Raw genomic sequence first — 14,222 nt, 5'->3', positions numbered from 1 at the left:
AAATTCAGCTGATGACCAGAGTAAGAGATCATATTGAAAATACTAAATTCATAGTTTTCCAGAGTCTGAATAAATCAAATATCCATATAATAGAGTTTGTTAGCTTCAGCAACCTTACATTGCGGCAAGGTGTCATGGCCTGTGGAAACAATATAAACTACAAGGGTGGAACTGTTTAGCTCTGTAAGCTACTACTTTTATTAGGAGCTAAATTACGTTGTTTTTTATTGATAATCCTTTCTCACTAAGGATATACACACACACAGAGACAGGATAGGTCTTTTTTCTTTTTTACAGTTGTTCTGTCATCACCAGCGCTTGCTGTTAAGTGTATAAAAAAACAGGGTATGTCTAGTGCATTTTATTTCCTTTCAGTTGCATGGTCTCTGCTGTTTGAGCCCTTACAACAGTATAGCTTCTCTGCTTCTGCTCTGCTGCAGAGCTGCTTCTCTGCTGTTCTTGTCCATGCTTCTGTGTCAGCTAATTAGCTCTTTTTTTACTTCTGTGGTCTTCCTGCAGATCACCTTTGCTCACCTACATATGGAAGTCCTGTTTAATTTTTTTTGCATCCCATATATATGGCATATCTATGACACTTACAGGATTTGAGATACTCTAGCTCAGTATGACACTTTTTGATCCAGTCTCACGCGTAATTCCCCCTACCCAGCTACTGTCTCAGATAGTTTTTGATTTCTCTGGGAGAAGAGGCGAACGCTGTTATACTGCGATAGGTGTGTGCAGTTTTGATTACCTACTAAAGCAAAGAAACTGCATCAGTACAATATGCTGGCTTTGGGGAGAAGGAAACAGGACCAGGGCAGTACAGAAGTCTGGTGAACCGCACAGATCCTTCAGTGCAGCAGTAATATGGATGCTTTGTGATTTTCATGCTCGTTTATGTTGCCACCTTCTAGAAATATGATGCTATTGTGGTCTTGTTATACAAATCAATTAGTAGCATAACCATTGTTATGTATTTATGTTGTTATATCCTTTATATGTAGAACAAATCCACATCTGAGATTTCAGAGTCTGAACCAAAGAAATTTGATAGTACTGGATATGATAAAGATTTAGTAGAAGCTTTGGAAAGAGATATAATTTCTCAGAATCCCAACATTCGATGGTAAGTTTGAATACCACTGCCAGTCTTTCTGAGTTGTTGTTTCTTTTTCCTCTTATACAACATGACAAGAATTAAGTATTTTAGCATATGCTTACATATGAAAAGTACCTACAGGTTTTCTTTACTCATTAAATAGGCATCTAAACTTGTTGCATAGTTGAATATTTTTAGAACTTTTTTTTCCACCCATGGATTCATAGAATAGTTTGAATTGGAAGGGACCTTTAAAGATCAGCTAGTTCAACCCCCTACCATGGGCAGAGACATCTTTCCTTGGATCAGGTTGCTCGTAGCCCTGTCCAACCTGACCATACAAAGCTTCTCAAACTTTTTTAAGAGTCCTGAAATCAATTTTTGAGATACTCTTTTGCAACGTGTAAGATTCTAGTGTCCGCCAGTGTCTCTTCATTTAAGAACCTGTTTTGCTACCCAGAGGCGTACCAAGATAAAAAACCAATTACAAAGAAGTTGTGTCAATATAGGAACCCTTTGAAATCTTGTTGGACATGATGTGACCACCAGTATAAAATATAACCACGTATCAGTACCTTTACATAAATGTGTTAAATATTAAACCTTACACAGAGGTTGTTTTGTGTTCCAAATGTTTCCAAGCTTACGTGATTTCGTGAGGATTAAGTGAGCAAAAACCTTCTGGCAAATAAAGTAGGCTTTAAAAAAAAACCTGAACAATCCCACAGACAACTTTATATGCATGCAACTGTGATGTGTTTTGGTTTAATATGTAAATATATGTATCAGTTTTTATATTGAATCTTAAATTACAACTTCAGATTTGAAACTAATTCTCCATATAGATATGTTTTGAAACCAGAATATTACTTGGGCACATGCTGTTAAGTGGAATGCCCTGAGAATTACCCTCAAGAAAATAAGACCAGCCTATAAGGTATCTAAGAATTAATACATTTGTAACTCTGAAAAAGGATTCTAAAAATTCTTTTTAATTCAGTTCCGTTTATTAGTCTTCAGTAAATTGTTCTTGTAATGATGAACGATGATATTCACATTTCGGGGACAGCCAACCTCTCAGCAAAAGAAGAAAGCATCATCTGTAACTAGCATAAGTTTAACCAACTTGCCTTATTCTGCTTATTTTTTTCTGTGAATAAGAACAACGGTGCTCTAGCGAAATAGCTTATGTGTCTCTCTTTGCTTTTGCATCCAGCTGGAGTCTACTAGCTGGATGTCAACTGTAGTTGCTGTAGGCTTTTGCCACTAGAACGTAAATAAATCCAACTCATTTTCCCGAATTATGGAAGAGCCGCTACATAACAATAAGTTTAATTGCATATTGTTTTGAGCTGTGGGCTGATTCTTTTGCAGCCTGTCTGAATCTGTCAAACAACTTTCTCTTTTTTTGTCAGGGATGACATTGCTGATTTAGTAGAAGCCAAAAAGCTGCTTAAGGAAGCTGTAGTTTTACCGATGTGGATGCCAGAGTTTTTTAAGGGAATTAGAAGACCATGGAAGGTATGAAAAAAATCTGATCCTGTGATCATAAGTAAGATTCTGAGATTGGATCTTGGCAGAAGAAGAAATTTCAGGTGTTTTACGGTTTATATAAATTCTTTCCACTTTTTAGTAACAAAATCTATGGTAAATAGTACTAACAAAACAAAGATGTCAGCCAGATAAACACAATGTATGTAAATGTAAAGCTACATGTAGATGTAAGCTACATGTAAATGTAGCTGCAACGCTGTTGCAAGTAAGCAATAGTAATTACTTACCTTTGAATAACTTTTCAAGGGAAAGTTTACATCTAGTATTTTAATATTACACTATTAAACAAACTGTGAAATTGTCTCTGTTTTGATTCTTGTCCTAAGAGTGGTCCTTTTTCATTTTAATAGGGTGTGCTGATGGTTGGTCCTCCTGGAACTGGAAAGACCCTGCTGGCAAAAGCTGTAGCCACTGAATGCAAGACTACTTTTTTCAATGTTTCTTCTTCCACACTTACCTCAAAATACAGAGGAGAATCTGAGAAACTTGTTCGTCTGCTGTTTGAAATGGTGATTAAAGTAGCTGAACATAAATAGTGAGATAATGAAGTAGAATTCCTTCTGGAATAATGAAAGCTTGCCAAGATGTAGAACTCGTAGCATACATAAACAGCTCTCCAAGCTTCAAACACTTTAGGACCTTCTGATTTGGCCATGTACATTCACGATCTGTTTATTCCTAAATTGCTTTATAAAAACTGAAAAGTGAGGTCATCTTTATTTTCAGGGTTAGCTTGCTACGTTAGAGGTAGCTCGCTATAAGCTGATGAGTGCTGTAGAACACGCTTGAACGTAAAACTGGAGGTAGAATCTAATTGCTTTCTGGGTGAGAACCCTACTTAGGCTGGGCATGTTTTGTTGTTGTTGTTGTTATGGGTGGGGTTTTGTGTGTTTGTGCTTAAAATAAGTGGACTTCCAAACTGTAGTTGGCTTCAGAGCACGTAACAGTTGAAATCGGCTCAGAACATGTAGTCTTTTTTTTTTTTTTTTTAATGTGTTATCAGGTTTGCATGCTGTGTTTGCTGAGGTGCCCAGTACTGAAGGGGGCAGCAGAGTTGCAATTGCAGTAGTCAGAAAAGTCAGGAAGTAAAAGATTTTTAACAGTATAGTTTGATCATATTAAATGAGTTGATATGCCTATCAGCCAAAAATGTGTATACACGATGGACAGCATCTCAACTGCTGTAGGACAATAGCTTTTATTATTCCAGATCCTTGTCTTTGACCTCTCTCACTTTCAGAAAGGTTAGAGTTATTTTGCAGTCAACTTGTCTTTTGGACAGTTTCCATATCATGGTGTCCTAGCTTTAACTGAGTTCTTATTCAAGCATTCTGTGATGACTTTCACAGTTACAAATGTTATTCCTAGTGTATAAAACTGCCTTTAGCTTACTAAACATTTGTTTATAACCTTAACAATTATAGGACTTTGCCAGAAACTGTTCTGCTCAAATGTTATTAATGAATGCACAGCTGCTTTATAGTTGTGTGCAATGGTCAAAGAGAGGGAAGGTTAGGTATTGTTTGATACTTGTGAGCAGATTCATTGGGATAAATGCGTAATTACTCAGCTCTGAATATGCTGCTATTTCTTAAATGTGAGTAGACTGCCATTTCAGTTTCTGCTTTATCTTTTGCTTTCTTTAGGCTCGATTTTATGCCCCGACAACTATATTTATTGATGAGATAGATTCTATCTGTAGTCGCAGGGGAACTTCAGAGGAGCATGAAGCTAGCCGACGTGTGAAGGCAGAACTGCTAGTTCAAATGGATGGTAAATAACCTGATCACTGGGAAGTGCTGGACTGCAGGAAACTTGAAAAAAAAAAAAAAATCAAAACTTCATTCTTCAGAAGCAATTTGTTTGAAAGCCTTACGTAAAATTGGGATAAACAAGATACAAAAGCAATATTCCAACTGTCGTTGTGGAAGGAAAAAAGATACCAATTATTTAACAATCTTTTAGCATCTGAGCAATGACCTTTATATTACTGATCCAGAATAATGAAGATTTGGTGGAAAATACAAGATTTCAAAACTGCAGAAGAAAAAAAGTATTAATTGTTCCTCTCAGTCTTGACCTAGCATATCACTTCTCCAAAACCAAGTAAAAAGTGGTTCAAAAGAACCAATAATAATAATAATTTTTTTTCTGATTTTTTTATAGAAGTAGTTGGGACATTCTTCTTTTTAAAACACTGAGTTCATTATAGCTATTTGGATAATATTTCACAAATCAATAAAGTTTAAAAGTAGGTAACACTGTACAAAGTTGCTATAGAGGCATCCTTTTTGTACTCTGGTGAGCAGGGAGAAGGAAAGGAGCAACTGAAACGTGCTAATCTATGCAGTAATTTGTGATAGAATTCTATGAGTCAGAAGATTTGTATATTTATTTCTGCTTCTCTGATGTTGATACCCTTTTATGTTTGACTTCAAATAGCAGCAGAGCTGTAATGCTGTTCTCATAACTCAAGTATGTACATAAGCTAATTTTATTAGTAACAACTATTTGAAGTCCTTTTACTTGAGCGTTCATAAATGGTGTTTTATATGCAAATTTTCAGGCAGACTAGGTACAATGGCTATTCCGCAGGCCAATCCTGTGATTATAAGCAAAACCAGTAAATGCAGAGGGTAGCAAGTTTATTGAAATGAATTCTTCATACAGTAGTAGTTTCAGAGTACTTTAGAGACTGAGGTGTTCTGTTGGCCTCTGAGAAGTTGTGATTCAGTCCACCAAATTTAAATATTCACTTCAGCAGTTTGTAAGAATCCACCTGCGTATGTGAAACATTTGGCCTGAATTCGGAAGTGAAGAAACTTTGTAGGGGATTAATGCTTCTTTTGCATGGCTGTTAGTGAATATTGTTGGGGGAGTGGGTGTCTGGTTTTTTTGTTGTGGTGATGGTTTTGGGGCATTGTTTTGGTTTTCCTCACATGCTGTTACAGGATGTGAAAATTCAAACACTGAATGGCAGAAATACAAACAACTCTGCTGCAAAAGCGTTCCAGCCATGATACAGAGGAACTTCCTGATCTGAGCAGTGGCCTGTGCCACTGCTCCTAATTAAACCGAGTCTCCATTTTTGCTTGCAGGCTGTCATAGAGATGAAAAACTGACCTCTGTTGTGCTTACTGATTCTATTGCACTTGGACTCACTAAAGTGCAATAGAGTAGCTGCTTTAATATTACAGAATTGTGGATGTTGTTCTCTCTACATGTGAAATTTCATGAAACACATGTACATTTTACTTCCTCTTTTCTCCAATGCAGGTGTTGGAGGGGCTACTGAAAATGATGATCCTTCCAAGATGGTCATGGTACTTGCTGCTACTAATTTTCCTTGGGATATTGATGAAGCCCTAAGGCGGAGACTAGAAAAGAGAATTTACATTCCTTTACCATCAGGTATGAAGACTTTGGGAGAGGAGTGGTTGAAAAGACTAAAATCTAAACTTTATCAATATTCCTTTAGTTTTGATCGCCTGGTTTAAAAATCTAATTGATACATGTATGCAAATTCATGTATGAATTCAGGACCCGGTTAAATCTAAACACTGAATGTTTACCTTTGTAGCAAGTACAGTGTCTTTTTTCTCATTCTTCCTTCTTATCCTTCTTCAATTCATTGTTTATCTTCAGAAAGCAAGTTGTATAGACCCAATTTTCTATTCTTTGATTAGCAAAAGGTAGAGAGGAGCTCCTAAGAATAAATCTGCGAGAGCTGGAACTGGCTGATGATGTTGACCTTGCAAATATAGCTGAGAAAATGGAGGGTTATTCAGGTGCAGACATTACCAACGTATGCAGGTATGTTAACATTGCATCATTTGTGTTACTACTGCTACAAACGCTGAGAAAACTGTTTGTAAAGTAACTAATTTACATGATTAAAGTTGTTGGATAAAAACAGACTGTAACTTGTCTTTTACGGATGGCTAAAAGGTGAAATACTGCCTTAATATTTACTTAGATTTCCATTTGATATTTTCATATAATAATGATGAAGAGCAGCTGCAACATACTAATCTAAACAAGCTGTGATTTAGGTAAAACTCTGTGTTCTTTCATGTACACCAAATTCCTTGCGTGAGGAATATCCACGGGATGGTAGACTTTAACTTGTAGAGTTGCAGCCATTCCACTGAGGTTATCCCTACTTTGGCAGAACATCCGTGTGTAAGAGGTGATAGTGGCAGAGGCCAGAATAACTGAAGTAAAAACGCGGAGTGTTCTTCCTTCATGACGCAGAAAAGGTGTACGCTGTTGTGTGACGGTACAAGAGCTGTGTACTCAGCACATTGGCTGTAGTGATGAGGCTGACTTCAGTTTTCTTCTGCCTCCTCCATCTCCCCTTCTCCTCGGTACTGTTTGCATGCAATCATTTGTGGGCCTATTCTGTAACCTAGCTTCCTGAAATAATCGACTAAAAATACCTTCTAACCCTTCCCCCAATCTTTTCTTTCAAAAATTGAAAAGGGAAGGAAAGGACTGATTTTTTTTTTTAAGAGACTAATATCAGTCATCTGGTTTACATCTAAAGATTTGCACTGGCCACAGTTGCAGCGGTGGCAAATTATGGAATCAGCACTAAGGGGCAAAGAAGCACAACTTCTTAAGATGTTGTCATCATCTAATAAGTACCTGTGTAACTATGCTTTCAGGCTTTGGAGGTAGCACTGAAGCGTGGCAGTGCAAGGCTTGAGCTCCAAGTTGTGCCAGAGCAACTGCTGTGGGGCTGTACTTTGAACAAGATAAGAGAACTGTTCTGGATTAAAAACGTCGCCTCGTTGCTTTCCTCAAACACAGATCCATTTCTTGCTTTGATTCCTAATGCAGCGCTGCAAACGCGTGTCAGCACACCTGAGAGGACAACGTGCTGTGCTGCAGGGATGCGCTTTGCGAGTGGCCTGTACGCAAAACCGCCACCAAAGCGTCCCTGTCAGCAGGATCCCTTAAGGCTGAGCTGAGAGTTTGGAGGCTCGGTACTATTTCCTGAACAAACCTTACATAGTGTCTGGGAAAAGACGGTATGTTAGTTGCTCTGAGCCAGCGTTGCGCAGATTTGTTTCATTTGTAGGTTGGTGAGATGAATTTGTGGTGTTCTTTTGCTCAGTCTTGGTGTTGGTTGTGCTTTGAAAGGAGTTTGCGCTAATGGGTTCATGTTATGTGAAAGAGAGTTTATCTGGCCTGCTGCTTTGTGCGGTTTAGGTGCAGTTTGTCTCCTCAGGTCTGTTCAGTGTTTGTTATTTGTAATTAATTTTATACTAGATACCAATACACTTGTTTAAAAGGTAGAATACTAGTAATGTTTTTGAGTCAATTTCATATATATTTTTTTATATATGCACACACATATGCTGTTGCTTTTTATTTTTTAATCGAAGTCCATTTGTACAAATACTACTAAAAAACCAAAGCAAAAGCAAACAACAAAAAGCCCACAAAGAAACACCTGAGTCTTTCATCTGTGGCAGTCTCTTTAGAGATGACTGAGGTGGCAGCAACCAGAAATCCAGGCAAACTGGGGTTTGGATGTGCGTGATTTGAAATTAGTAAGAAAGTACTCGTACTAGCCTGTGTATTTACACTTTGTTAATGGTGTCAGGAAAAACAGATCTTAAACATGATTGTTTCATTTACATTGAGACAAAAAGAGATATGGCTGACTTAAAAGTGCTTTTGTATGGTTCAGGCATACAGTACATAAGCACAGTAAAGGTCAAACTTGTAGACTGTAACAGTCCTTGCTAGTGACACAAGCAAAACTTAAGAAAAAGTGAGCCAAGAACTCTCTGGTTTGCTCAAATTATTCTCCTGCCTTAAAGAATTTGAGGTGAAATCCAAAGTTTGCTGAGCCAGAGTGAAAACCGGTCAGAGATAACAGTACAGTTCCTGACAGTCAGCATATAACCAAGGAAAATGAAGGTGAAACTTCATTTTAAAATAAGACATTCAGGAAATGTAAAATGCATCTAAATTGCATATTAGATGTGAGTATGAACTGACTCTGAATCGTTGTTTTGAGCGGACTGTGAAGGTTGAAAGGCCTTTGGAACGGAACTGACCCCCGCTGCGTGTTCCAGTGGGTGGCTGCTTGTTTTTTGAATAGAGCTTTGGTGCTTCTCCAGGCGCTAAGGGGGCATTTCAGAAAGCACTGAGAGTTGATGTTGGAATGACTGTCAGCAAAATGACTTTACAGAAGAAAGCGGTGGCAGCTGCACTTTAATTTTGTGGGTGTGTTGGGGTATGGTGGGTGGTTTTTGTTCGGTTGGTTGGGTTGTTTTTGTTTTGGTTTTGTGGGATGTTTTTGTTTTGGTTTGGTTTTTGTAAACTGTCTGGAGGCAAATGAGATGCATTGGATGCTCCCCCCCATTTTGTGACACTGGCTTTTAGTTCACAAATGATGATAAAGTCATTTTTAAATGAAATGAATTTAAATTAAATGAAACTAAATTTAAATTAAATGAAATAATAATAAATAAATTACAAATAATTAAATAAATAAATAAACTAAATTTAAATTAAATGAAACTATCACTTCGCAAAGCATGGTGATAGTTGACTAAGATGGGGTTCAACAAGGCAACTTTTTTGGGTTGTTCTGAAATTCTAGTTATTGTATTATGCATTCTAATTGCTAACAATTATTTAGTGACTCTACGAAGTCTGTCAGTTATCGTTTCCTTTGGGGGGAGGGGGTGGAACTGGAACAGAATACGCTGAAACCATCTTTTTAAATCCAACTAGAAGACAATGTGTACTGTTGTGATATCGCCAGGATTACCCTTCCATCTTTTTTACTGCTAAACAAAATTTTCTTCTTATTATAAGCTATATACCAATGAATTAGCGGGAACTTCAGTCTTTCAGCGTTACCTGTTTATCACCTCACCAGCTCATCACCTGCTGCTACTGATATTACTGCTGGAAATCCACATGCAGTCAAACTTAATGCAGTAAGAAAATGACACGCTTGTAAAGACATTTAATAATGCTTATTGAGGCCAGAAGTTTGAGGAGCCACGGGCTGAACAGATTTTGTAGTTGAACGTTTAGCTGTGAATGTACAGGGTGGAGGTAGATACTGTAGACCCCTCTGCCTCTAAAGCAGGATTCCTATTTGGACCAGGAAACATTCAAAACATTCCAGCCACTTCTATACGTACGAGGAGTGAAACCATTACTTTGCCTTGTTCCCGTTTTAAAAATACTATAACCGGCAGCTACATCGTAGGCATGCAGTGGCATTAGATAAACCTCTGGGTCTCCGCCTCTTTTGCCCAGCCTGTGAATAGCAGCTATAGGAAGATCCAGTGAGGGCAAATCCATGTTTGTAAAATACGGATAGCATGGTATCGTAGGTTGTACAAGCACTCGGAGATCTTCCCATAAAAGTTTACAGTTCCTTATTGTATCTTTTTGACTGCGGTAGCTTCACTGTAATGTTGTGTTGAGCCTTTCAGACAACTGAGCTTGTCAACCTGTGTTGAGTAAGCTTTTTTTTTTTTTTTTTGCATCCTTAATAGAGATGCGTCGTTGATGGCTATGAGAAGGCGTATCGAAGGCTTGACACCAGAAGAAATAAGAAATCTTTCCCGAGATGAAATGCACATGCCAACAACTATGGAAGACTTTGAAATAGCTTTGAAGAAAGTTTCTAAATCTGTATCTGCTGCGGACATTGAGAAATATGAGAAATGGATAGTTGAATTTGGATCGTGCTGAGTTGTCTTATCTTGAAGAAGCCACCTTACGTCTTAAAACAGCTTTAGAAGTAATAAGTAGTGTGTCAGTGCACTGCGTGCTCTTTTTAACTTTTGTAATTTAAGAGCAACAGATGTCTAAATAAATTTTTTTTTTTAAAATGCAAATTCTGTCTAGCTCTCTTTGAACTAGCTCCAAAGTTACCCGCTTTTCTCAAATGTGAAAGATACTGATGGGATCCGCTTTGATCTTCAAGATTTTAAAATTACTTAAATTTAATACTCGAACTCTTGATCAGAGGGTTTACTCTTGAAAAATAGCAATTACACCAAAAAAACCCAAACTAGCCCTGCTAAATGAGTAAGGAATGCCGAGAACTAGAAAATGGGATGAACAAGATGCAGTTGTGTAGATGGTTTTGCTAGCTGATCGTAGAGAATTCTACCCTTAAACCGTTTCGAAGGTATTAATAAAAAAGCTGTACAAAGGCTGAGATTCAGAACAGCAACCCTTGCGCTGCCAACAGTCAGGAGGTTCAGCTGAAGTTTAAGCAAGGGGCAGGATCATCACTGGTTTGCAGTATCTATTAAGTAAGATTAAAATACATCCAGCCAGTGTAAACATAACTCTGTGCAGCCAGCAGTGACGCAGAGTCACACGTGCGGCCTCCTTGTAAGTCCGAGAGGGAACAAAAGCTTTCTGGCATTCTGAAATATCTTTCTTCCCTTGCTGCCTGGCCCTGTGAGCTTCAAAACTCCAGACTGGCAGGTTGGGCCCTGGTTTACACTACGCGGTTATCCTTGTCAGGCTGTTCTGAGAAGGCAGTGTGCGCGTCATGTTTGTGCTCCATTGATTTCTGTTCATAACCCCGACTTTACAATTGATGTAAAATCTAAATTCTCCTTCTGCATTACTTGACGAGTGGAATGGAGAAGCAGTTCTCGGAGAACGGTTCTACAGTGACCATTTAGGTCATAATTCTAGATTTTGCTCAGCAGTGGTCATTGTAACTAAAATATCTATCATCTCTGTCCATCTCCTATTATTTTTGGAAACGCTTCTTCCTGCTAGCTTATCTCAGAGCAGCCAGCTGTAGTTCTGCTTACAGCTAAACTGCGTGCTTTTTCATGGATCAGACATGTCTGGACTTGTTTCAGCTGGTAGATACGTGCTGGACGAAACTGGCTGTGGGGTTCCTGCTCGGGTGTCCTGTCAGATGCTGCGAGGCAGACGGAAAGGACAAATGGTAATGAAAACTGGCAGCCTGAGTCGAAGGCAAATGAGTTGTATAAATGGCGTTATCGTGAGTATCTTGTTAACGTACTTAAAATTCACTGCTATGTCATGAGTGACAGCTGGACACACTGAAAAGGGACTTCCAGCAGTGCCGATGATGAGACACTGAGATGCAAATACTGTTGAGAGCTCCTGAATCCCTGGGTGGACCTGGCACGATCAGCCCAGAAATGAAGGGAAGGAAGACGTTCAGGTGAGTATACAAGTGTGTGTATTTGTAGACTTTCATCTCCAAAATGGAAAATAAACTTCCCTCTTTCCTTTCAAAAGGATAGCCACGCGTGTCCGAGTTAAGGCAAAGATGCAGTATTTTGAGGAAGTGGGTTCTCTTAATATTTATTTTTCTTTATATGTTAGGACGAGTATATAGCTGTCAGTTGCGTTGCAGGAGGAGATTTCTTCTCATAAATCATTTTGTTGCAAGCAAACCAAAGCATCCAATCTATCACCTGAGTAAGCTGGGAGAATACGCAAGCTGTAGTCCTTGGAAGCAGCCCAGGGCCGCTGACTTACACTGAAAGCGTGATGTGTTCTGAGAACTTCCGAAGTAAACCTCGTTTTAAAAGCAGTAGCGTAGTCCTACAGCTCAACCGGCCCTCTTCGCTCCGCGTGAACAACATGAACAGCGGGGTAATACGTGGTAGATGCTGAATCTGTGGCTCAGGGGTTCGTTTTGGTTTGGAAGGGGGAGCCTGACGGTAGCCAGCCCCCCGCTGGAGTTGCCGCCCGGAGGGAAGGGCCAGCGCGGCCTACCTCCCTGTCTTCAACAGGCAGCGGGGCGCTCCGAGGGCGAGGCGCAACAGGGGCTGCGGCCAGAGCCACAGCGCGGGAGAACGGGAGATAAGAGATGCTGCCTTTCTGAAAAACCTACTGCCATCCTACAGACTGGGGGGGCTGGGGGTTGGGTTTGGGTTTGGGGGGGGGGGGGTTTGGGGGGGGGTGGGGGGGGGGGGTGGGGGGGGTGGTGGTGGTTTGTTTTTCCCCCAGCTGGGAACCTGTATCCTTGTCAGCTCATGCACTGGGAAAGTGAGACCTCCCGTGACCGCCACGCAGAACAGTTGCCCTTTCCAAACTGCGTTAGTTGTGTTAGGTTTTTAAACTGTTTTACAAATGGTTCAGAGCGGTCCCAGCTCAAAGTAGCGCTGCTCTGAAAGGCACGAGACCATGTACGTGTTAAAGCAGAACACTGGTGCCGTAACTTTTTAACACTTGACAGCTCCAGCTCTATAGCACAGCAGTGTTGTCTGGTAATTCATTTATTCAAGACTTGCACTATTTTTTTTTATTTGATTTCGTTAACCTGATGGCAGCATTTCTTCCCTTGTGCTTTGTAACGTTGTAGAACGTGACACAGAAGGCAAGAGGGTTACTTAGCTCATGGAAATCAGCCAAGCTGTAAAGCGGTACCAAGACTTTATCAGGCTTAACCACTCATTTATTTCTGTTGCAGCTGTTTAGAATTGAGTTTAATCTCCTTGTTGCTGTGCAGGTGCTTGGTTTACAGTTTCATAAGCAGGGATGCAAAGAGCACGTGCTAACAGCTGCCAAATTTCCATCTGCCTTGCAGTTCATGCTATGCTTGTGCAGTAAGGACTGCCGTGTATCGTGTCCATCCGACTCCTTGGTTTTTTTGTTTTTTTTTTTTTTCTTCTAAGAAGCTAAACTTCAGCCTTATACATCACTTCTATTTGAACTATGTTAATGAAGGGGCCAGTTCATAAAGTGGAAAGAACATTAATTTCCACAGACATGGAAAAGGAGTTTGTCTGCGACTGTTTGAAGACTCTCTTCGACCGTTCCTCTCGTCTGTGCAGTCACCGTCCCTGTGCCAGCGCCTCAGCAGTTCCCCCTTTAGCCACGGATGACAACCGCCTCTCGTCTTTGCTTTCACTACGTTGCGTTCTCAGTGCAGATGCCTCTGTAGCGCTAGCATCGCCTCTGTCTTAGGTGGCTATGTTATCGTTATGGTGGCTCTCTTGTGGTGCGGTCCTGGGGCTCCGGGGCTGCCGGTCGCTGCCACGTATTCCAGCTCGGCAGCTGCTCTGCTCGAGCGTTTCAGGGCTCCGCGCCTGCCCCGAGCACCCCGCCAGCAGTGAGGCATCCCCCGCTTCCAGCACCCTTCCTCGGCTGGGTGCCCCGCAAATGGCTGGGGCCCTGCGCTCTCCTGCCACCGAGCTTGAGGAAGTAAACGCAAAGTACAAACCCACGAGGTAAAAAGAAAAAAAAAGGAAGTTTGCAGAGCGTCCCTGTTATCTTCTGCTGACGTGTACCATGCTGCGCTGCTAGGTGGTATTTTGGGGTGGTTTTTTGGGGGTTTTTTTTGAAGGCAGTTCAGTGTTAGAAATGCTGCTTCTACCACTGCAGTGCTGTCAGTTTATTGAGACAACTCTCGAGTTGTTCCTGTCGCAGACCAGCTGTAAGGACAGGTATCTGAATAACTCGGACATCTTGTTAAACTTACGATCATCTTTCCTTAAGGCGGGGTGGGGGGTGTGTTGGAAAGCCTAGTTTTCCTCCCTCACTAGAACAACTTAAGCTGAACATGGATAATTCTGATCAC

At 40.3% G+C, this 14,222-nt stretch overlaps 1 protein-coding gene across 3 annotated transcripts in view; it reads left to right on the top strand.

Moving 5' to 3' along the window:
• Positions 1–10,527, top strand: part of KATNA1 (katanin catalytic subunit A1) — a 19,763-nt gene extending 9,236 nt beyond the window's left edge. For 2 of the 3 annotated variants that reach the window (XM_082307263.1, XM_082307262.1), the window contains 7 exons: positions 1,008–1,129; positions 2,518–2,623; positions 3,007–3,165; positions 4,303–4,429; positions 5,933–6,067; positions 6,343–6,469; positions 10,189–10,527. In XM_082307263.1, the coding sequence (XP_082163389.1) occupies positions 1,008–1,129; positions 2,518–2,623; positions 3,007–3,165; positions 4,303–4,429; positions 5,933–6,067; positions 6,343–6,469; positions 10,189–10,387 (975 nt within the window). In that variant the 3' untranslated portion in view covers positions 10,388–10,527. Of the gene's footprint in view, positions 1–1,007; positions 1,130–2,517; positions 2,624–3,006; positions 3,166–4,302; positions 4,430–5,932; positions 6,068–6,342; positions 6,470–7,323; positions 10,149–10,188 lie in introns of those variants that run through there. The other variant, XM_082307264.1, reaches the window with a different exon arrangement.
• The last annotated feature ends 3,695 nt before the right edge of the window (positions 10,528–14,222 follow it).

Source organism: Platalea leucorodia (assembly GCF_965183815.1).
Source record: "Platalea leucorodia genome assembly, chromosome: 3".
Taxonomy (NCBI): Eukaryota; Metazoa; Chordata; class Aves; order Pelecaniformes; family Threskiornithidae; genus Platalea; species Platalea leucorodia.
Note: the sequence above shows the minus strand (reverse complement) of the source record. Positions and strands in the feature narration are given on the sequence as shown.